Below are 24,827 nucleotides of genomic sequence, written 5' to 3'. Positions count from 1 at the left end.
GAAATTTTTGCTAATCTTCCCTTTAATTTTTTTTTTTGTAATTGTCTTAAATTTGTGCCCTCTTTTTGCCATCTTGTTAACCAGTTGAAATAATTTATCACTATTTATCTTACCATAACCCTTTAAAATCTTGAAGACCTCTATCAGGTCACATTATGCTTCCCTTTTAACCAATAGTTTTTCTTTCAATTTCAAGCAAAGCTTTAAACATTAATATCTTGCCTCACCATTTTTTCTGTTTTCTTCATGGTTGAAAAACACAACGGCCCTGGTTTTAACTCCGGGTCAGTTTTGAGCAGCAATCCATAGATATTTGTAGGCCTGCCAGAGCTGTGCGCGTCGGCCATTTCAAGGTGGCTTCACTGAACAAGGTCTCTGACAATCACTTGTACACCTTCATTAAAAGCACTGAAAAAATGCACAGCCAGCTTGACTACATCAAATTACATTGTGATGCATGTCCTCTGCAAATGTGCAGCTTCCCAACGCCATCCTAACTCTTGTCCTTTTTCACTTTGCTCTAGGTCCTTCTCTACAGCAAGAGCCCCCCAAAGACTACATCTCATGGGAGGAGAGTCCTTCTAAGGAGGCACTGTCACACACTCCATCACTCCACAGGTCAGAACCATGTTATTCCGAACACTCAGCATTCATATATAGAATTCTGACACATCCACTTCCCTCATGCTTTAGTCTAATCTGTTTATTTAATTTGTCATTACTTCCTCATGTGGTCATATCTTTAAACTGTGCATACTTATTTGCTGCATTGGCGTCTGTACTTGAACTGTAAATAATATTGAGCTTCTGTATCTTTTCTACCTCTGTCACTCCAGGGCAGGGAAGGCCGTGACCTTTCTTGTGGGGCCTGGAGCACTCCTGCTCCTCCTGGCTCCATAAAGGAAAGTTTTACACATGCCCGAAGGGCCTCTTCTGTCTACAGACCTAGACCTGCTCTGCCTAGCAGAAAAGCCGCCATATAAAAGGCAAACAGAATTTTTGGTTTTGTACCTAGAGGAGCAAAGTACAAAAGCAAGGAGACAATGCTGCAATTGTACAAGACCTCTTAGGCCACAGTTGGAACATTACGTACAGAATTGGGTACCTCATCATTGGAAGAATCGAAAACAATGGAAAAAATTCAGCATAGATTCAGTAAGACATTACCAGGAATGCGAAGGCAGAGTCAGACAAAAGATGAGGAACATTGTCATCGAATCATACAGCACAGAAGGAGGCCATTTGACCCACCGTGACTGTGCCAACTCTTTGAAAGAGCGATCCAATTAGTTCTATTCCCCATCTCTTTCCCTATAGCCCTGTAATTTTTCCCCCTTCAAGTACTGGAACTTACCCCTCCTGCCTTCAAAAGCTTACGTCGAAATTCCTTGGTTGGGTTGTTAAAAGTGAGTTTCTCACAACGTAAATGATTCACAGGTGGGTTTCCTTCCAGGTTTAGGAACAAATCGTATGTGAAACAGACTTTCTTCGGTTCTTCCTGATAGGAAAAAACAAAACTCTTCAGAATCTCTCCGTTTCACTACAAACTCACTTTAAATTGCCATTTCACAAAACGTGGTTCTATTGAGGACATCTGAATCAAAAATTCAGATATAGCAGGTTAAAATACCACCTGCTCGAATTAGTGGTCATGTTTATACTTGACTTTGCCAGACTGTAAACTTAGAAAGTTCATGGTGTTCCAGACACAAATTAAAATGATTCCATTCTGAAGTCAGACTTTTCTGCTTTCCTAATTTTTTTTGATCTTTTGGTTCCCTCCCTTCTAATAAATTGCAAATGTAATTAAATCTAAACAAATGAATATATTTGACGTGAGCAGATCATGCACACTAAATTCCCAGTCACATTTGTACTGGCATTAGAGAAAGCAGCCAATACCGATCGACAATGTATAATGATTACAATATAATGATACATCATGTTGCAAGTGTAACACTCAAATTTCTGTTGTCGCACTTGGAAAAAAGGTGACCGTTTGCAATTCCTCAGCAACAGAAACCACCAGAGTCAGAATGTCCGCATCCTCTTAATTCACCTCATTAATCGTATTTATACATAATATATAAAAAGAGATCAACAGAGCCAGGGTTGTGTGTTCCGCAGCCTGAACCCTGAAAGACCACACTCGGAGTTTTCTGAACAGAAATTAGATTTTTGTGTCCCTAACCAGACACAGCCTTTCTTCAGCAACAAAATATATTCTACGCATTATATAATACAACAAGGTGCTCACAAAATAGCATAATATCACTTACCATGGATAATGCCACAGAAGGTCCACTAGTAATTTATCCATTTAGATCTCATTACAAGTTTTACATCTAATGCACACTCCCTGTCTAAAAAGCCTTACTTCCTGTCGTCACATTGGGGGGAATTTTAAGTGGGAGGGGGTCAGATGGAGGTAATGAAATTGGTAAAAATGTGAAACTCGACCCCAACCCACTGCTGGTTTTCCAGGTTGGGAGGGCAGTCGAGTAACCGGCTTTGGAGAGGCGGGTCAGTGATTTTAATATTTAAATGAGGCGGCATGCCTCAGATTTTGGCAGCCATTTGAATTTAATGGCTGCGGGCCGGGTTTCCCAGGGCTCGGGAAACCTGGCAGATAAAGGGAGGCGAGAGCAGCCGGATCCAGCAGGTAAGTGCTTTTCCAGCAGTGCTTGTGAGCCAGGAGGAGCAGGAGTGCTTCCCCCGGCCGGTCAAGCAAATCTTCTGCCGCTCCCCCCACACCCACCGCCCGAGATCGCCAGACCCCTCCCCATATGATCTCTCCCCCCTCCTTCCTTGCTGTTGCGCTTCGAGCCCCCGCCCCACCGACCCCCGATCTTCTCGATTGCCGGGGACTGTCCCCAGCGCTCCCTGCCCGGCAGCCGGCCAGCCTCTCAATCCGGCCAGCTGCTGGGCGGGGAACAGGAGTAAAAAATTCTAATGATAAATTCAACAGGACTTCGACTTCCCGGTATTTCCGGGTTTCCCAGCCGCTGACACACGCCCCCGCTCCCTGCCCACCTCCCCGTAAATATCGGGGCCGTTGTTTCCAACATTTGTGTGTCAACTTTTCCATTATAAATTCTTATGTCCACATTTATAATGGAAGAGCCCCAAGTAAACTGACTCTGGCCACTAGGTGGTGCTGTGCTGGTTTTTCCCCCTATACAATGCTCAAAACTGCTGTCCGAAAAATATTCAACCATCGTTTTTTGCAGTAACTCAAATTCCTAATGTTAGAAATAAGGATTCAAATAAAATACAGTAACATGATTAAAACTGTCAATTGACATACGTGTCTTCCGTTTCTCTTAACGCCTTCATTAAACTATTCACCTTAAGGCCGCGGCCTGTCCCAAAAGCCTGTCCTTGGACTTGAAATTTTTGCTCAGGGTTGTAACGCTGTTAATAGAGTTCAGACTGTGCAGTCTAAGAATGTGCTGTGTACCCAGTTTCCCAAGATACATCAATACAAGAGTGTAGCTGACTTGTTGCGAATAATTTCCTTTGTCTTCTAGTAGTTTCTACGCAGTTGTTGTTCAAAATTACTTTAAGAAAAGCTAAAGGGCAAATTTCAAAAACTTTATGCAGGGGAAGGTGTGCGTACACGTGCACGCACGACACGCTTTTCTTTTGTATTCTCTAAGCTTCAAAAAAGCACTCAAGGCTGAGAGACTGAATTGTAGATGGTCAATTTGCCACCTGGGTGTAGAACTGGAATTGCAGATCGTAAATCAAATGAAAATCAGAACTGGTTCTGGCAATAGGTCATGGACCTGAAATCTTAACCCGATCTCTCCTCGCTCCACAGATGTTGCCTGACCTGCTAAGTGTGAGTATTAGAATGGGGTCTTATGGTCTATTAATGCTTTGATGAGGGGGGGAGCTTGGACTGTGACAGCACTAGATGGAGGGTGCCTTGGTCATGAAGCAGAGGTATTGGAGCAGGTATTGGGATCATTGGGAGAGGGGTTATGTAACTTGACACCTCCGAGGGGCAGCATCTCTGAGTCTGGGAGTATTGGAGGCAATCCTGGGAACAGGAACTACTGGTAGAGGGGTCCTAGGGTCTTTGCAGGGTGGTCTAGGGCTTTCTCTGCACCGTGAGGGGGAGTTTCAGGATCTGAGGTCGGAGGTCAAGCATTATGGGGACGAGTCTGGCAGTATTGAGGAGTTTGTGGAGTCTGATACCATTGTGGAGCAAGGTCTAGCGGCCTTGAGTGGAAGGGTTGCAGAAAAATGGGACCCCACCCCCCCACCATATTCCCACCTGTAGCCTCATCGACCTTTCCCAATTTTAATCTCTATTTTTACCCCAGTGTAAAATCCCAAACAATCTACAAGGCCACTCACTGATCTGCACTACTCTGAAGATTTGCAGTATTTTGTGTAATTTCTTTCACATTCTCTTGAAGCTGTCAGCTAATCCACAGCTTCCTGATATTCCCGGTGAGATGAGTTTCTTAGCCATTTGATTAGGGGAACTTCAATCGTATAAGGCTTCATTGATCATTTTCACTTTCACTGCAGAGATTTCTACTGGTACCTCCAGATACATCACTTTCATTCTGACGAAGAGGTCAGACCCCGCTCTGTTGTGACGTTGAAGGATTTCCTTCCCTACGAAGTGAAGGTATGGAGCCAAACTTTATTTGACACCACTCTTAATCTGTTGAAGGTGGTAAGCTCCAACAGTTGAAGAATTTTGAGGGTCAGACTTAGATATTGACTTTGCAAAAGGACAATGGGAGACCAAATGCATGACTGCATCATACTCTCACCAGCAGCTGGCTAAGAAAGAGTCACATTCAAAGTGAATTGCCTCTACTATTCCCATATGTGGATGCATATTGGAACTCCTGATTCCCTAATAAGTGCTTGGAGAAGCTGTGGTGGGGTTAGCAACATATTTTCTGATCTGCCTCCCTAATTCATCTTTAATGGGTGGATCACAGCCATGAACAGGAGCACAGTTGAATGCAACCCAGTGTACTTCAATCCTTCAGCTACCAGTAGATATACTACCGGAGACAAAAGGAAAACTACAAGTGCTGGGGAAATTGGAACTAAAAACGGAAAATGCTGAAAATACGCAGCAGGTCAGTCAGCATCTGAAAGAGAAATACATACTAATGTTCTGGGTGTGACCCTTCATCAGAGCAAGCACAGTCAGGCTCAAGACATTTGTTTTATTGGGCTGAAGGAAGCAAATAAAGGCGGGGACAACAGGTCGCGGTCAAGTGACCCTGTTGTTTTCTCTTCTATTTTATTTTTTTTAATTAAAAGTAAAATGTAATATAAGCAGCAGAGGTACCTTGTTCTTGAAGTAGACATCAATTGGCATAATAAATCCAGCGTACCCAGACTCCTCTACTTTATAAGGAGGTTCCTTGCAAACTACATGAGAAGAAACAAAAAAGTTAAGCAGGGTGTTTTTCTGTTTTAGTTATTTAACAAGTAGTTCAGAAAGGCCTATCAGCCCCACAGCAATACTGAAGGCCTCATTAAAAATGAGAAAGAAAAATTGCTATGTTTTTAATTCAGAAGGTGAAACAAGTGTCAGTGGTAATATACACATTGACAACATCCTCTCTACAATACTCATACATTTCATTGTGTTATCTGCATCATGCTACTGACAACAATGCAGACATTTGAGCTTTGAGAAAACTTGAGAGCTCAGTTAATGATGTTGTTCCCTCCCCTTGCGAGAAATAATCTCCCAGCCTTCTACCTTTCTCACCTGCCTACAATCACACCTACTCATTGGAAAACAAAGGTGAGAGAAAAAAACATCCATGCTCAGCCTAATACACCACCCTCAGCAAATGCAATAATGGCAACTTCTGGGGCAGGCAAAGAAAAAAGGAGTCTATTTCAGTAGAGACTCTGGGAAATTCTTCCCTGACTCCCCAAGTCAATCAAGTAAGCTCCAGCGGACCATGGTTAATCATCTTATATTGGTTCTTCTCCCTACACCACTTTCACCTCTCCTTTTAGGTTATCTCATTTTGTGCACTATTCTTTATCTAATGAGGGTCTTAAACCAGCCACCTGTAGGTACACATTGAGGTCCAATGTGAAAGACAGGCTTATTTTTCTTCTTTCTTGGGAAATGCCAAACCTGTCCTTGGGACTGGCCCAGCAACCCAGCGGAGATGAGAATTTGCTTTGTGGGAAATCCATGGAATAGTGTAAAATACCAACTCAATGCACCATCCTTATGTCATGGCCATAATTTAAAAAACAAAGTCCATCAGTCAATGCTACTACCCTTGTCATTATACTGCAGGTTACTTCCTTGCTGCAAGCCAAGTCGGAAGGGGAAGAAACAGCATGCAAGGCACTAAAAATAAAATGTGATGGAATTTTATCCATGAAGGAAGCCTTCAGCATTCTTAGAGACCAATGCTTTGTGTGACACAGTCCTTACGATGAAGGCATCAACTGACTGTGCAGCTAAAGGTTTAATTTCCTGTATGTGCTGTTTTTAGCATACTAGTTTATGCATCCATTCTCATCTTTGCTATTTTAACACAGTCCCAAACATTTTAATCAATGTGCTAAAAATACCATCGATTAAATTAAACCCTTTGTACTTATCCAGTTGTGATGTCTCTTTCTTAATTATAAAAGATCTTTAAATGTATGCAAAGTGATTTTATGACAGAGCTGTTTTGACAGGCATCTACACAACTGACAGAGAGATAACAATCAGTGTGACCTCAAAACACAAAACTGATGTGGTAATATCACACCTGCAGATATGTTTTGGTTTATGGAACCCCTGAAGACCTTTGCCAACGTTACACAACTTTACCGACAGCTGGAAGAGTGGGAGTGGGGCAGTAGGAGAGAGAAAGAAAAGGAAAAAAGGCAAACTGGAGTCAAAATTGAGCTGCAAAAATGTTTTGAGTCACACAAACCGCTGGCGATATATATGTTGCAGTTTCAGCTTTCATTATCTATTAGGAAACAACATTAAAGTCAAATTGCAGATAGTAGTAAGAGGGGCCCAAAGAAAATTCTCAGCTATGTGTATAGTAGAAGAAATGTGCTGTAAAATTCTGATTCTAAAGAGGATCAAAGATTAAGGGGCAGATTTGGTAGAACAATCATAGATGATATGGCAGCTGTTTTAAATGGACTCTTTTCAAGTGTTCACAAGGACTGTAGACATTTCCCAGATACAATAATTATGACAAAAAGATCCGTAATACATGTAGAAGTTAGTAAAGATTCTCAGCTGGATCACTGTTATGCAAAAGCTAGGAGGACTAAATGTCTACACAGCCTCTGGGCCAGGTGGATTAGAGCCTAGAACTCTCAAGAAAGTGAAAGAGAGAATTGATGGTGCACTGATGTATTCAGGAGTTCATAGACACTGGAATAGTAACCAAGAACTGGATGATAATAAACATGATTTCAATTTTCAAAAAAGCATTACTGCACAAAGCAGGCAATTACTGTCTGGTGAGCCTAACACCTATAGAAGTAAAAATGCATGAAGACATTATACAAGGTGCTGTCAGTGATCATCTAAAGAGCACAGGTATCATAAGGAACACTCAACATGCTTTTAGAACTAATAGGAATAATTGGAATAACAAACCTATTAGAATTCTTTGAGGAGGTAATTAGGCTAGTAGATGAGGACAGTCCAGTAGATATAGTTTACTTGGATTTTTGGACGGCATTTGACAAATTTCCTCATACGAGGCTGTTAAAATGGTTACGGCTTGTGGAACAGAAGACAACTATCTAAATGAATGTGAGTGGAGGAAATCATTTATCTGGAGAAGGAACAGAGTGGCAGAAAGGCCCAAGGACCCCAAGTTTACAGGGGAAAAAGTGAGCCATGAACTGCAGATAGAGATGTGAAAGGAAATGAAATAACCACAAACATTGCTTCAGTAGAAGACCATGTGATGGGTAACATATTTTGAAATACATGGTACCAGACACCACAGAAGGCTTCGGAGATGCTCTAGATGAAAATGAATGTTCAAGAACTCAGTTTCAGAATCCTGTTACTGAACGTTCAAGGTGAGGGCTATTTGAATGTTAATAGGAGCTCCCATAACTTTAGTAAATACAGATGTAACGGCAATAAGATCACAGTTAAAAATAGGTTAAGTAGCTTGTAAAGTTTTCTCAATTGTTCAAATGATCTACATCCTCCAAACACCACAGGTGTAAAGATTAGGTTGACTGAGTCTGGGGAAATAACGTACGTAAATATGCCTAGCATACATATTAAAATGTTTCTATGGTGGTGCAGACAGGTGGTGCTGCACGTGGTCTCCTAATCCCACTTTAGATGAAGGCTCAGGACCTGCGACAAGGTACCTATTTTTTAAAATCTGAAGCTAACCACAAATCCCTAATTCTGAAATCTATACCCCTGAAGCGGCTGAAGGGCATTGATCTGTGGGATCATGACGTGTGGAGGATGCAGATCATTCAACGATGAAGACAATCCTACAAGATACATAAACTCTCTCCTTTACTAAGCATCCTCCATACACCACAGGAGCATACAAAAGTTGTACAATTTGGGAGGGAGGAACCAGAACATAAGCAAAGACGTTGTATGCAGCAGTCAAAGCTAAATAATAATGATTAGTGCGTGTTTGAGGAATTCTCCATGTAGCTGCTTTACAGAACCTATCAATCAATAGTGATTGAGATATGCCCAGAACACAGCCATGAAATGGCTTGAATAACCTTTCAACTGCCCTTTGGGCTTCCTCCCTGCAAGATGGTATGCACTAAACCATACACTTAAGTATCTGTTGCTTGGTAACGGAATTGCCTAGTGTCCTTGCATCACAAGAAACATAACCATGGGTTCTGAAATTGCTTTGCACAAGAAAAATAGTAACTTGGGATCTAAGAGCAACTATATAGTGGAAGTGACAATCCACTTTCAACTGATGTTGTGGTGGATAGTGGATAAAACAATATGACAACAATCTCTTGGCCCAAATGAAAATGGGGTGCAACTCTGAGTGAGTTTTAAGAATCACATAGTCAGAATGCCAAATGAATTACAGGTGATCTACAATAATGGCTTGAGATCACTAATTCTGCAAGGCAAAATAAAGTTTTCCTCTCAAGAACATGATGCAAGGGATTCAAATGGTGGATACACTAACTTTTGAAGAAGTAAATTAAAGTTCCAAATGAGAACTTGTCTAACTGAATGCAATTTCTAAAACAATTTGCTTAGAACAGCATACCAAACAGTGCTCCCCTAATGAACCAAACATAAACAGAGACTGAAATAGCCTCAATATGAACTCAATTTGAAGTGACTTTGAACAAATGATAGTTATTCCAGAATGTGAAGAACATCACGAGATAGGACTTTGCAGAACACCAGAGAACGTTTTTCCCTTTTGTGTTAAGCCCTATTTGGTGGGTGCTCTATGAGAATTGATCAACCTGTCACATGTCAATAGTGAAAGACTCTGCTCTAACAGCTATCACCTTTAAATAGACAGACCATCAATCTGATGGAATACTTGTCCCCAATCTCTTCTGCAAAGCAATGGATCCTGTCCCTGCTCATTGCCAGGATGTCCAAAGGCCATAGTCTTTGAGACCAGGTCAACTTTTGCTCCTTTTACACAACTTCTGTATTATATGGGGTAACAGAAGAAGTGCTTTGAGGAACCTTCATATCCAAGAGAAGGAGAAACTGTTCAGGCCAGAGAGAGATGGTTTCTGTCTTCAAGCAGAAATACAGGAATGCTTGATCATCCAGGGAGATGAATGTATCTGGAGACTCCCTAATCCTAAAATTCTTTTGAACCATCTTAGGGTGGATATCCACCCGAGGTGAATCATGGGATAAGGGCAGACTGGCTATATGGGAAATCGGGAAATTTTCCACCTGTCCCATGAACAGTTCCTTATCACTGTATTATCAACACCCCCCTTTCTCCTTGAGAATCCCGCACCCTTTCAGAGGAGGCAGTCCACCCCTGGATAAGAGTGCCTGCCACGATGTTCACTCCTGCTAAATATTAGGTGAAGAATATTATCTAATGATATAGATGTCAGTGGATTAGTTGGACCACAACTTGACAGAGGAACCAAAAATCCTCCTCATTTTTTGATGTACAGACTACTGAAACATTGTTTGGTCATATGTATGCTGATGGACCTGTGCTAAGGCTTGGAAATGATCCAAAGCCAACTATTCCCAATTCCAGGCAGTTGCTCTGTCATCCACTTGTCCTGAGAACAGAGCCTTGCAAACAAGCACCCTGTCCTGATAAGGATGTGCTGATTACCGGAGTCAGCTGTGGCAGGAGCTCTAATAAGGTAGTACCTTGAATAACATTGTTCTCCTGGGACTACTATGCAAGATCCAGTGCCAACAACAGATTAATATTTGCTGCTTGAAATGAGGATGCATTCATAAACAGACGAGCATTTGGAACCACGGAGATGGCTACTGCCATCGTGTGGAGTATTTGCACGTAGCTTTTCACTATTATGCATGTTAATAGGAGTTCAGATCTTTGAGCATCATGAACTGGTCTAGAGGTAGGAAGACTTTCTGAGGGGTGGTTTGGAATAATACCCCTAAAAATGTTGAGTTCTCAACTGACGACAAAGCCCAGCTCCTGAACTGTATTGAAAATCTGCTGTACTTGCAGAATCTAGCAAAGTGTTTACGTTGAACCAATTACCCAGGTAACACTGCATGCGGAGATGTATTGTGATTATGGACAAGTACTTTGTAAAAACCCTGGGTGCTAATGATGCCAAATGGCAGTACCAGGACTAAGCTGAGAGGTCTTTGACAACACTCCTGTTTGTTGATGTACCAGACTATATATGGAAGTAGGCATCTTTTTAGTTCTATGACTGCTACTTGGTTTTCTGGGCATAATGCCTGAATAACTTGTGGTTACGACCATCTTGAACCTTTCCTGCTTAAGGAACTGGTTTCATATACATTAAGCAAAATCCACCTTCCCCCATTCTTTTGGGAATACAAAGTATCTGGAGTGGATACCTCATTTCTCTTGTTTGGAGTGGACCTTTTAGACTGGTAACTGAGAGGACATTAAGTTATGAATTGCAGTGAACCATTCTTGGACATAGGGCTTGATAACTCTGGGAGGCAACAGGAAAGGGCTGTATTATGTGCTGTTGTAATTTGTTGGTTAAGTGAAAGCACTTTTATGGGGGTCCTGCTTCTCCTAGCCATTCCTGCCACTGTTTGCAAATTTTGTTGATGCTTCTGTAAAGCTTCTAGCAAATTCTCAACTGAAGAGAGAACTTGCATTTATATAGAATCTGATTTAAGTCCCAAAGCATTTCATATGCAGTGCATTACTTCTGGAATGAGTCACTGTTGTAATGTATGTCAATGCATCAGCTATGTTGCAAGCAGCAGGGTTCCACAACAAACAGTAAACGAGATGATTGATCAGTTAATGTCTTTACTATTGTTTGAGGGATGAATGTTGACCAGGACACCAGCAGAACACCCCACTTTTCTCTGAATAGTGTCATGGGATCTTCTATGCTCATCTGAGCCATCAAAACAGGGAGATAGGCCTTGGTTTTACATCTCATTACAAAGATCCAATAATTTTGCTCTCAAAGTTAATCTTCTTATGAAAAGGCAGGTACAGTGACTGGTGGCATAAATCAAATGGGAACAAAGCTAGATGTAGCTACGCCATTCTATAAAGCAGAATGCCAAAGATGATAAATCTCATCCCTGGCCGCTTCAATGCATCAAGAGACAGCAAGCAAAACCGTAGTCCATTTTAACAACTGGCTGTAGCTATGTGGTCCGCTGGTCCACTAACTCTGCCCAGTGTGTTTGGTCATGTGCTAGTGTAACTTGATTAAATCCTTGCAAGAAGTTCATCATGTGAGTGTATCCACATATTTGGAGTCACGGGTGGGAGGCTCAGGATTAACATCCTGCAAGGCAGATTTCCCATGTTGGGAAGAACTTGAGGATGACCACCGAATCTTGGGATGGTGTATTATACATAGCACTGCTGAATCCTGGTGAATGATGTAAGCTTGGTCTATTTTAGGGACAGATTCTGACAACTTATGTACATCAGCACACATTTCTATGACACACAGAGATGGAGGAAGGGCTCGGGACCCCCCTCAGTGAGTACATTGACACTTCGAGGGGATGATGCATTCATCTGTAAATATGAATCACCTAATGATGCAGGCTGATGGGGGAAAAGGTCTCAAATGACTGTGAATCCACACTTTGGAGCCTGTCCTTTGTAGAACAAAGCATAGCCTTTATTAAATGGAGAATGAAAATGGATTTATTTAAAGAACTGAATCCTGTGTGTTCTTCCAACCTTTGGCCAGATCTACCCTTGACACCTGACCATCTTTCATGGAAGAAGTCACTTGTGCCCAAATTCCATTTAGTAACTGTAGGAGCCTTGGCACTAATGGGTATAAGGAAGAAGGCTGCAACCACAATGTAGACAACCAAGGTTAGCATCAACTTCCTGAAAACCACCTCCTAAGGAGGAGTCTATAGATCCTCCTAAAGGAGCAATACCACAGAATAGGACATCAGTGGTGACCATTTTTGTGCAGCTTGTCCTAGGATTGGTGTTTCAAGTCAGACATTCTTGGAGATACTATCCCTAGCAACTTTGGCAGTCCTCTTAGGGCATTTCTGTTTGGTTTTGTGTTATATTTCAGCGATCTCTATGGATATACAAGTCAAAAGGGCATCCAGTCTTGGTGACTCCTTCTAGATGTGCCAGAATCTCCTTCTTGGAGAGCCCCTGGGCTACCAGAGAGTTTCTTTCTTGAAGGGACTAGGTCCGTTTGGCAGAACGACAGTCAATTTGCCTTCAGCACCGAAGAATAGCCGGTGCCAAGCAGTGTTTTCTGCCATGAGTAATGCCACAAAATCCTCAGCACCAATCACTGTCTGTGTGGCCTTAAAATCAATTGCTCACATCATCAAGATAGGCTGAGATTAATAATTCCCAATTCCTATGTGACTGTCTTTCTTCGGTTTTTCCATTTTGCCCTAAATAATAGGAGACATACGAGTCAGATGCTCTTTACAGGGACATTTTGAGAATCCAAAGTTGATATAGCATTTTAGGCATCATCAGCAATTGTGAGTGGGCTATTCATTGTACACAATATTTAAAGGTATTGTCAAATGTTGGAGTCAACATACTATCACAAATGAGGCAGCACTCAATTTTCTTTTGATGGAGGCAATCCATGGCCTCAGTAACGGTGGGTGTGTAAAGAACCGTGCATGCTCTCGGCGTTGTGTAAATTCAGCTTCTTTAATGCTCTTTGATTGCGTTGTGATTCTCACTGAAATGAGCATCTATTGATTGGTTGATGGATGCTACCTAGGGCTTTAACAGAGCACTACTACTCATGGAGCCTGTAAAACAGGCAAATAGATTCATGATTTATTTTATTTTATTTTAGTGTGTGGCCTAAGGAAGACAGCACTGTTGACGTTCATTATGGGGATGTCGTTGGCTTGTGCCGAGTCCTCAATTTCTGGGAAAATCCTGAAAAAGAAAAACATAGATTTGCCCGATGGAAACGGAATGCACTTTAGGACTACAAGGCCCATCTAGTCTAACCTGCTCCAGAGGAGAAATCGGAGGCTATTCCCAATACAAGGAACAGGGAACACAATCTTTTAGCTGGGAGAAGAGTGAACCTGAGCTATGTCAAATGCCTTGAGGATTTATTCCACATGGGAATGGAAGACCACATACAGTACTGCCTATCTGCAACATTACGACAACACTTTGTGTATGTTAGGCACACTATTTCTCCAGAATCAGTCAAATTAGATTTCATTCATACTGTGTTTAGAGGATATTTAAAAGAAGAAAGAGGGATTACCATTTTTAGAAATAAGTTTAATATAAGCAAATCTCCAAAGAGAAAATGATGGACAAGGAATGAGACTGAAGACAGCACAGGGCAGGGATTCCAAAGCACACATCTTGAGGACAATAGGAAAGATATCATCAGGACCAGCGGTCTTCTTGAAGCCCAAGGAACAGGGGATCCAACAAACATTCTTGGCATCATGGTGGTCAAATAGAATGAAATAATGAAAGGATGGTCCTTTACCAAGATTAAGATTAGATTTGGAGGAGAAAAGAGCCAAAAGGCCACTGGGGTCTCTAGGCACACTAGTACATTAATTATAAAAGTGGTTTGGAAAAGAGAACTTGCAGCGGCTTTCGAAGACAACTTTGGCAATGGGCAAGGAGCAGTAGCAGCTGCAGGAAAGTGCTTACTTCTTTCAATAAAGCTGCAATTCTGGTCTTGGGAGGATACAAGCAGAGGTTAATTCAGTTGAAAATACATGAGGTGGGTAACTGCCAGATGCAATAAAGTTTTTGAGTCAGCAGGCATGACTGGACGAAGATACAGTATCACATCTGATGTAGGGGCAGAGTGAGTTTAAAATCTGCCATGCCAACTAGAAAAATATTACATACACTCAGATAAGTAAGATGCCCATTTGGACCAGAGAAGAACAGCAAAGAATTCTAAAAGGCCAGCCAAGGTGGTTGATTAGTGCCAAATGGAATGGGAGTCGTTGCAGTGTGTGATTTGTTGCAAGATATCCTGTAAGAGTCTGATGTTGAGATGCTAGTCAGAAGAGCCCCCGAGGTGAGGGAACAGATACAATATAAGACTTAGTAAGTCAAATAAGGACAAGATCTAAGAAATTAGCTGAAATATTAGGATGATCGGTGTTATGGGTATTCTGATTGACAGATTGTTCAGTCATTCAGGATATTCAAGGGCTTGGCATATGTGTACGCCTGATCAGCAGAAGAGAAGAGGTGCTACTGCTGATGGTTAACATTAAAGTTGCCAAGAATGATAATTTAAATAGAGGGGAAATTAGAGTGGATATTTCAGTTTTGTTCACAAAAAGCTGAAAAGTTCTGAGAGAGCATTTGGAGAGTAATAGAGACAGCAAATTAATTTAATGAAGTGAATGAGAGATAATTTAGCCACAGGAGTTTTAGGTCAGGCAAAGTCAAGGGAATTAAGCAAGGGAGTAAGGGCATCTAATGAACATACCTGGGTTCAGACCAGTAAATATCGGGTAGCTGCACCATGGAGCCACTTTTCGCTACAATACCCTCCAATAGCAGTAGGCCTCTGAACAGTGATGAGAAGGCTCCTGCTTCATCCCTAAATTCAGCATTTAGGGATGAAGCAGGAGCAGGACAATGGGGAGAGGAGTGGAAACTGGGCAAGCAGCAGAAGATCCAAAAGGGTGGAGGGAAGAGAGGATAACAAAGTTGAAGAAGAAACCAGAGACGAGAGAAAGTAAAGTCTACCACCACCTGCAACAGTATCAGGAAGGTGACTGTGGTAATACCCTGAATCATCCAGAAAGATCTACCACCAATTAGGTTGGCAGATTCTGTCCTTCGCATCTTGCTTGGTAGATTGTTAAAACATTCGTTCTTTTTCCTGGTACTTGTTCTAAATTTATTTTTCACTAACTTCCACTGAAATCCTCTGCTGCTACTTTATTAATTAGTGTATTTTTGAGGTAATAATGGGGATTAATCTCGCCATATCAATAGGAGCAGCCATCTTAACATTTCAAGTGATTGAGCAGAAAGATTGGGTGAAAATAAAGGAGCAAGGCAAAAGGCAAAACGTGAACCAAGAATCGAGGAAACAAAATGGAGGTTGAGGGAAAGAGACAGAAAGATGCAGGTAAAGAGGAAGAGAGACAAAAACAGAGGAATAGAAAGGCAATGGGGGAAAAAAGAGACAGCTAGAGATAGAAAGGGATAAAAAACAAGATGGCAAAAGTTATCACTGACATTGTGCAGATCAATGGGAAGTTCAATGCTGTAGTATGATATGCAATTTTGGTCACTAAACCTCAAAAGAAATTGATGTATTGGAAAGAATTCAGAGAAATCAGGATGATTTCAGGCCTTAGAGGACTAAGCTATGAAGAAAGCTTTCAGCAAATAAAGTTATTCTTGCTGGAGAAAAGACAGAGGGGAGACCAGATACAGGACTTCAAAATAATGAAAAGGTACAGATGAGGATGAAGTATACAAGTTATTCATCTTGGACAACAAGTTAGAAAGAAAACTGGTTTCCTCACAAATAGGAGTCATGTGGAACAAGCTCCCAGAGAGGTGGGCAGGGTTCAGACTCAATTGGCATCTTTAAAGAAGATGCATCAATACCTGTTGAGAAACTGAATTGACAGTTATAGAGATATGTAACACCGTATATTTGTTTTCCAGGGGAGATTAAGCATTCTGTAAAGGAGACAGTCGGTGGTATGGGAGGAACATCCACGATAGAGTAATTATGCACAGACTTTGGATACGGTGGCTTGATAGGCTGAATAGCCTTTTCTTGCTCTGGGTTTTTGTTCAGAGAAAGACACATACACACGACAGTGACTGATGGGCAGGGTCGATGGGAGACAATGGGGCAAAGAGTACCAGCATGCAAGAGGAGCACACGTACACTAATGGACATGGGTAGGTGGGGGGGTGGGGAAACAAAGAGAAGGGAGCAGGGCAGGGCACAGAAGAGGACAGCAAGGGCCAGAAAGAGAAAGAATCGGACAGCCTTAGAAAAGACAAAGTATCAGATGGAGGGGTTGGGGACACAGAAGGAGTGGACAGAGGGAAATAGAGAACAGCAGATAGAGAGGACACACACAAAAGGGCAGGGTCTATGTGTGGGTACTGAGACAATGGGTAAAGGGAAGGAGAGCGACAGATACAGAAGGAGAACTGGTACACAGTGGGATGGAGAAAAATAAAATCAGACAAAGGCACAGAGAGGACAGAAGCAGAAGAAAGCAGAGAAAGGCTAAGAGAGGAGAACAGAGACAAGAGTAGAGAAAGAACAAAGAAAGGGGAGTGAGAAAAACGGTGCAGGTAATAGAGTGCGAGAAAAACACTAAGGGGAAAAGAGAGCACATAGGACGTCGAGAGCAGAGAGAGGAGGAAAAAGACAGACAGAGAGAAACAGACATAAATTAACAACAACTTGCATTTATGTAGCGCCTTTAATATAGTAAAAATCCCAAGGCACTTCACAAGAGCGTAATCAGACAAAAATTGACACTGGGTTAAAGAAGGAGATATTATGACAGGTGACCAAAAGCTTGGTCAAAGAGTTAGATTTTAAGGAGTGTCTTAATAGGAGGATAGAAATGTGGAAAGGTTTTGGGAGGGAATTCCAGAGCTTATGGCCTGGACAGCTGAAGGCACTGCCACCAATGGTGGGGCGAAGGAAGTGGGGGGGGTGCACAAGGCCAGAATTGGAGGAACGTAGAGTTCTCGAAGGGTTATAGGGCTGGAGGTTACAGAGATAAGGAGGGGTAAGGCCGTGGAGGAATTTGAACGTGAGGATGAGAATTTTAAAATCGAGGTATTGGTGGACTGGAGTCAGTGTCGGTCTATGAGCACGGGGGTGATAGGTGAACGGGACTTGGTGCGAGTTAAGAGAACACGGACAAGCAGAGACCTAGACAGAAAGTCAGGAGAGAGATGTACGGACGGAGAGATTTTTTGGTTAAAATCGATCCAAAAGAGGAATTTCAACCTCTTCAAATCTGCTGGCCTTGAACACAAGAACTTCAAGTCTGTTCTTAACAGTGTGGTGAACAATAATGCAAGCGTGGGCACAAGCAATTCCTTTCAGTGCTACAGAGGACAAAAGAAAAATAATTATTTGAGGAGCTATAGTAATATTGGAGATTTGTCAGTTGTAGTCCATGGTTTCCCCACCTCAATGCTTCAAGCAAGACAGAACCAATTTTATTTTGAGTGCTCTTATTATTTCTTTAAATCCTCCTCCAGTCCTGGTTAGTCCCCATCCCTCATACAAGAATCTTAAACTTGGAAAATCTGAATGTTCCAGTAACAGGGATTTAAACATGATGGGGATGTCGTAATATTCCTTAAAAAGCACCACTCACCCCGTTTGGGTTTTGGAAAACTCTCATGCAACCGAAAAACCACTTTTTCCACAAAGTGCTGAATATCGCTTTGTTCTGGTCCTCTAACAAACACCATCCAGTCATGGGTGAATCCTTCAGAGGTGGGCTTTTTCCGAAGCTGGGCTCGGTGGCCTAGTTCCAGTTTAACCTGTACAGTGCACTGTAAACAACCACAAAAGAAACACAATAAAGACGCAGACAGACACGGTGCATTCCATTACAACATTCAGTATGTACCTGCTCTTACCCTTCCCCCACAAAGCGACAGTAGTTTTTTTTCTTCGGGGACAAATGAATATGCCTTACAAGAAGTCAGATCACACAGCATCAGGTCCTCCTGAGATGTGGCGATTTGAGACACTTTTACACTACCTATTAAAACTATTACCATCCACGACAGCAATCTTACACACTGCTCTCCCCTTTGCTATTTTAGTAAGAGCTCCACTGTGAAGGAAAGACTTGATTGATAGAATACAGACATCAGGGACTGGCTCCCCACAGTTACTTTACACCAACAGACAGTCTTCAGCTGATGGCAGATTCATAGACCCACATTTACATTATCTACGATGCTGTTAGTTGCACTATGGTGCAAGCAAACCAACCTATCTGGAACTAACAGCATCGTAGATAATGCTGATGATGGGAAAATGCCTGCCATCAGTTGCACCCCTATACTGTGAATCTGCCTTAAGATTGGACTCCTTATGGGGAGTTCCGATTGTGGGCAGTTGAGGTGTGAAGAAAGGAAATCAGGAAATCATACGGGAGAGAATGTCCTGAAAGATTAGCAGACGGTCGGATTCTAACACTTAGTGCTATACTGTCAAACTTACTATCTGCAACGTTGTATATGGAAAAACTGTAAATATGTCTGTCTATTCAGTATACTGGTGCCAATATTAAAAACAAATAAATTGCATTTAAGACAATAGGCTTATTGTGCCAATCTGAATTCATTACCTCAAACTGCTCCCACCACCAGTAAAGGCCAGTAATTTTGCTCTTATATTATTATATAGCTCAAAATGCTCTCTCCAGATACTGAAAGATGCAATTTTGCTTTAGTCACTACTATAACTTAAAGGGCAAAGACAGGCATAGTGAGCACTGTGTTTAAAAATATAATCTATTATTGGAAAGATAAATCTGATTAGACTATCGAGCTGTTTGGAAACTGCGCATGGAATTTGTAAGGGGATAAGCTTGTCCTTTCCCCCCCACTCCCCCCAAACACACAAAAAAATCAGAAGGTTTTATTGTTCAAACATTTCCTCCTTCCCCCCAATCCCCCCAAAAACCTTTCCACAAGCAGTATCTTATGACCCAAACCCTGGTCTTTATTCCAGGCTAGATGCGGGTTACTGTCGCCCAGGTCGAACAATTAATCCAAAGTCGCAGTAAATACTTAACACGTGGGATGCCCACCATTTTCTCCCATCACTTCAGAAGGCAGAAAAATAACATGCTGCTAGACTACTGAGTGTAGGCTAAAACCACCGCCCAGGTTTTATTTACACTCCATATACAGATACAGCAAGGTAGACGTGCCACAAATTACCACAGATATCTAACCCGTACTGATACACATTGGGTTCACTGTTTCAAAACAAAGACAGTGTTCAGTATTCTTGCAGCTACTCTCAGCATGTTCTTTGAAACAGTTTTGATGCATTAAGAGATAATTTCTTAGTATAACTAGAAAGCTGAAGACCCCAAGAGAATTCCCTGATTATTATTGTTACTACAACAATTACATTTATACTTATGTAGTCCTTGTAAAGTAGAAAACAAACCAAGATGTTTTACATGGGGTGGGGGGGGGGGGGGGAAAAGAGAAAGAGGGTAGAAGAAAATAATATATAAAAAAGTATAAAGGGTCGGATGTTGAGCCATGATGCAAGAAATAGGAGAGAGGACAAAAAGGTTGGTTGGAAAGATGAGTTTTGAAGTTTCTGAAGTCGGCGAGGGGAGTGGGGGAACGGTGAGGCCGTTCAGGCAGGGAATTCTAGAGAGTGCGGCCAAGGTGGCTCAAGGCTCTGCAACCAATAGTGATGGAGGGAACGCGGGGGCTGAACAAAAGGCCAGAGTCAGAGGATCAGAATGTGGGAGGGATTTAAGGCTGGAGTTTACAAAAAGGTGGGATAGGGCAAGACTGATTTGAAGATGACGACCAGGATTTTAAATTGAATGCAGTAGGGGGCAGGGAGCCAATGTAGGTCGGCAAGCACAGGTGATGGGAAAGCAGTACTCAGTGCAGGACAGGATCACACAGCTGACTTTTGAACAAATTGGACTTTAGGGAGCATGGAGAATGGGAGGGTAGAAAGGAGGAAAATGAAGGAATCAAGTCTGGAGATGACAAAGGCATGGATAAAGAGTATTTTCCTTTGCTAGGGAAGCACAAAGAGGATGACAATTCTCTTTAACTTTGATTGAATTATGATGTGGAGATGCTGGTGATGGACTGGGGTGGACAAATGTAAGGAATCTTACAACACCAGGTTATAGTCCAACAATTTTATTTTGATTGAATTAGCCATCAAATCAGTAACGACATTATCCCATGGCAATGATGCCAATGTTAAATAACGCTCGCCAAAGAATGGTCAAGTGGTTTATTTAACCTGTAGAATTTCTTTCATGTAAAGCCATTTCCTTTGAAGTAGTCAAGCCCAAAATGTTAATGATTTTAATACTTTGGTACACAAAGTTGCAGTGGTTTGAACTGCTGGGTTCCTGCTGGCATAACAGTTTGCTTCTTTTTAACACCTGATGGTAATTGGAAATCACATTTTTTTCTGCCACATCACACAAGGAGGAATGCAAGTAACATATCATTAGGCCAAAGAGAGTTCTCCAGCTGTGAGTCTGACAAAATGTCTCAGCATCAGAGACTTGTTTTCAAATGTGCTCCTCAGAGTTCCTCTTAAGCCACAACTCTAAAATGGCACATGTTTCACTAGACAAAAATTCAACTCTCATTATGGCAGGTTGCTCATTAAATTGTCAGGCTGTCTTTTTCTGCTGTCCTGTCCCTTTGTTTATACAATCACAGAATTTTACAGCATAGAAAGAAGCCACAGGCCCATCGTGTCTGCGCCAGCTCTCAGCTAAACATTTAGTCCCCTGTCCTTTCCCCCGTACCCTTTTAAATTCTACTTTTATAAAATATTTATCCACTTCCCTTTCAAAAGCTATTGTGGATTCTGCTTTCATCATTGTTTCTGGTAGGGCAGAGGCTCCTAAACTGTCAAGGGACAGGGGGGGGTGGGGTGGGCGTAACAAGGAGCAGGGGCGTAGCGCGAGGAAGCCAGCTATAACTCACTAACAGGTAATACCAGCAATATGTACTTTCTCCATTAGTGGCGGTGTAGCACTCCCGTCAAGCTGAATCCCAACTCTACTCTCTTCAAATCTCAGGCATCCCCTGCAAACAATTCCAGCTTACATGTATACAACTGGTACTGTATGTCCACTTGCTGTATGTAAAACAAAGCAGCACAACGATTTGCATCAGGTCTCCTCTCACTAACGTGTATCTCAATCTACCTACTAGAAGATAGGAGGAGCACGTGAGGGCACATGCAAAAAACACAATATCCAGTTCAGATCAGAAGGGAGTCCTATTATTACACCTCCCCCCCCCCCCCCCGCCCCTGCACCAACCCCCGGTTACGCTATCATATAATTAGATATTGGGCAGTACAGGCACACTGCTGGATGCAAGACGCTTCAACTGTTTATGGGAGTGAGCATATTACCCAAATTAGTATCAAAGACAAACCCAAACTTTGTAACACGCACTTCTGTGAAAGAGAGGTAGAGAAGTGAAGTACTGATTTAATTTCGCCGCCATTCCTTCATCCACCACAAGATTTCTTTTTCCATCTTTAAAATCGACCTTACTCTCTAACTATTCCTTTACTTATAAAATCCTTTTATTAGGTGTCAACATTGGCACAGTGGTAGCATTCTCGCCTCTGAGTCAGAAGGTGGTAGGTTCAAGCCCCACTAGAGACTTGAGCACATAATCCAAGCTGACATATAAGTGCAGTGCTGAGGGAGGGCTGCACTGTCAGAGGTACAACTGCTCTCTCAGGTGAACGTAAAACTTTCCATGGCACAATGCGAAGCGCAGGGGCGTTCTCCAGATATCTCGGCCAAGATTTATCCCTCAACCAACATCACTTAAACAGATTATATGGTCATGTATCTCATTGCTGTTTGTGAGTCTTTGCCGTGCACAAATTATCTGCCATGCTGCCTACAGTACAACAGCAACCACACTTTAAAAAGTACGTCATTGGTTGTAAAATGCTTTGGGACAGTCTGAGATTGTGAAAGGTGATTTCCTTTCATAAATTCTATTAAATTTTCCCTGTTACTTGTCGTATTTCTTTATCCCCTCCTAACCTCATCTTTTTTTGCTTCCACTCTATTTTCTTTTACCTTTTTTGTATTAATTAACCTTGGATTGGTCTTATGCCTCTTTTAATTTCTCTATTTTGGAACTCCAGCTTTACTGCACCCCTTAAACGTGTGGGAATATTTGTACTGTGTACCCAACCTATCTCCTGTTTGAACATTACGGTACTTGAGCAGAGTTTGGACAGTCACTTCCACAAAACATTCACAGTGCTGGTTTTGCCTGTGTGGAACAGAGTGAATGGGTGAGGTTCTTTGTGAAGTGATATTGGAATGCTCTGCACAGAAATGCCTGCTGGAGGGCCTGAGCTGAGGTGGCACATGGTGCAGAGGCTGAAAAGGCCAAGCATGGACAGAGAGCCACCAAAAGGCAGCGAGCAGGCAAGAGTCAGCAAATCAGAGAAGACCAAGGGAAAATGAGAGGAACTCTGCGAACGGAGCAGAAGGCAAGGCTAAGATCACAGAGAGGGGAAGCCTACGGAGGTGAAATTATTGTAACATGGAACAGGCAAGTTTATTGGTGAGCTCTGTTTGCAGAACTGTTGGGATTTTTTAATATAAATATTAATTGTCAAGGTATATAGTGGAATGGATGATAAAGCAACAAGACTACTTAGTCATTGATCTTTGGTGGGGAAGGGAGTTGTCAGACATTGAAGTAAGTCTTGGGTAGTTGCTGGACCATCTGAGCCAATCAGAATGCTTCATGCTCTATGGCCATGTCAAAAAATGTTTCCGTCTTACATTTATTTGCCCTACTCTCATCACATTGTCCACAATTTTTAGATACACAGACATATCTATATAATTAACAGCCTAGCATCTGGCTGCATCCACAGTGTGTTGTAAAGTGTCTGTCACACTTAAAGTGTAAACAATTTTACAACACCAAGTTATAGTCCAGCAATTTTATTTTAAATTCACAAGCTTTCGGAGGCTTCCTCCTTCCTCAGGTGAACAACGTTCACCTGAGGAAGGAGGAAGCCTCCTAAAGCTTGTGAATTTAAAATAAAATTGCTGGACTATAACTTGGTGTTGTAAAATTGTTTACAATTGTCAACCCCAGTCCATCACCGGCATCTCCACATCACACTTAAAGTGGATCTTTGACACAGTTAAGTTTAGTATGCTAATTTGCTGAAATAAGGACAGGTAGGAATATCTGCAAATCACAAAGCAGTATATACAGGTAAGACAGCAACTGTCATAAGCCCAACCAAACAAAATCGCTCTTTTTTTTTTAAAAAGGGCTCCTAATCAGGGACCAGCAACAGCCATAAAACAAAACAAACTATTCAATTAGTTCCAAACAACTTGGGTCACCTTTTCCTTGATCAGTCAAGTGAGTATTTGCAGCTAAAATTAATATTTTTAACATGGTAAACATTTTTTCAAAAATTACATAATTGAGAAAACAAAATAACTAAAACTTATTTATAAAACTAGTCATTTAATGCCAGAAACGCCAGCAAGAACTTTCCCCCACAAAAACCTCCTCTTTTCTCAGGGCTTGGTAATGCTTTAGCAATGTTGGTAACACCTAGAAGTATCACCTGCTTCTATTACTTCAATAGGTGACACTGCCTGCTAATCAGTCCTGCCTACAATGCAGCGAGTCACCCAGCTCCAGGCACAATGGTACGCGATTTATTCCTGTCTCGGCTTGTCTACCAGCTCTGCCCTGCTAACGTTAGCTCTGGAATGTCTTTAGGCCCCACTACCAGGTTTCCCCACCGCCATAACAGTGCTGATCGAGCTCACCAGCCCGTTTGGAAAAAATATGGGTGCTAGCTTTTAAAAAGTTTTGGCAGATAAACCACCCCCTCTCCCACCACAATCGCCAACTCTTCACACACCCTATTGCTACTTCTCTCCCACCAGCTTTAAAAGGCCACCAGATTGTGGAGTCATGAATTTACATAGACCATTCTTCATTACAAATGTAGACACAGGAATTTATAATGGAAAAGGGTGACACAAAAAGTGCCACAAAAATATAACAAAGTCAAGTGATGCAGACAGGGAATGCACAAAGACACGTTTTTAAAATATTAGATATATTCCAGTGACTCTCCTGTGGCGATGCTCACAGTGAGTTGGAGGATACACCGTTCTAATAATATGGGGTATACAGCCATGTAATGCATAATGTATAATTGGGGTGGCTTATTGAATAAGTCATTGTGGTTTTACCAGTTCTTTTCCAATTAAAATCCCCGCATTTCTGTCCATTTTTGCATGTAAATCAGTGGCCCTGATTATTTGCACTCAACTTTATTACCTGCCTTTTCTAAAGCCTAGAACAGAGATGTCCAATCTGGTCAGTGGGATGCATATAATAATGCAAGGCCCAGGCACAAAA

General features: G+C 41.9%; 1 protein-coding gene across 1 annotated transcript in view; it reads right to left on the bottom strand.

The window, feature by feature from the left end:
* mllt1a (MLLT1 super elongation complex subunit a) overlaps positions 1-24,827 on the bottom strand; it is a 64,584-nt gene that overhangs the window by 27,161 nt on the left and 12,596 nt on the right. Inside the window, exons 2-4 of the mRNA XM_067968227.1 lie at positions 18,014-18,194; positions 5,327-5,409; positions 1,355-1,498 (exon numbers count right to left, since the gene is read on the bottom strand). Coding sequence (XP_067824328.1) covers positions 1,355-1,498; positions 5,327-5,409; positions 18,014-18,194 — 408 coding nt within the window. The remainder of the gene's footprint in view (positions 1-1,354; positions 1,499-5,326; positions 5,410-18,013; positions 18,195-24,827) is intronic.

This window comes from Heptranchias perlo, chromosome 29 (assembly GCF_035084215.1).
Source record: "Heptranchias perlo isolate sHepPer1 chromosome 29, sHepPer1.hap1, whole genome shotgun sequence".
Taxonomy (NCBI): Eukaryota; Metazoa; Chordata; class Chondrichthyes; order Hexanchiformes; family Hexanchidae; genus Heptranchias; species Heptranchias perlo.
This window is presented reverse-complemented; position numbering and strand designations above follow the sequence as displayed.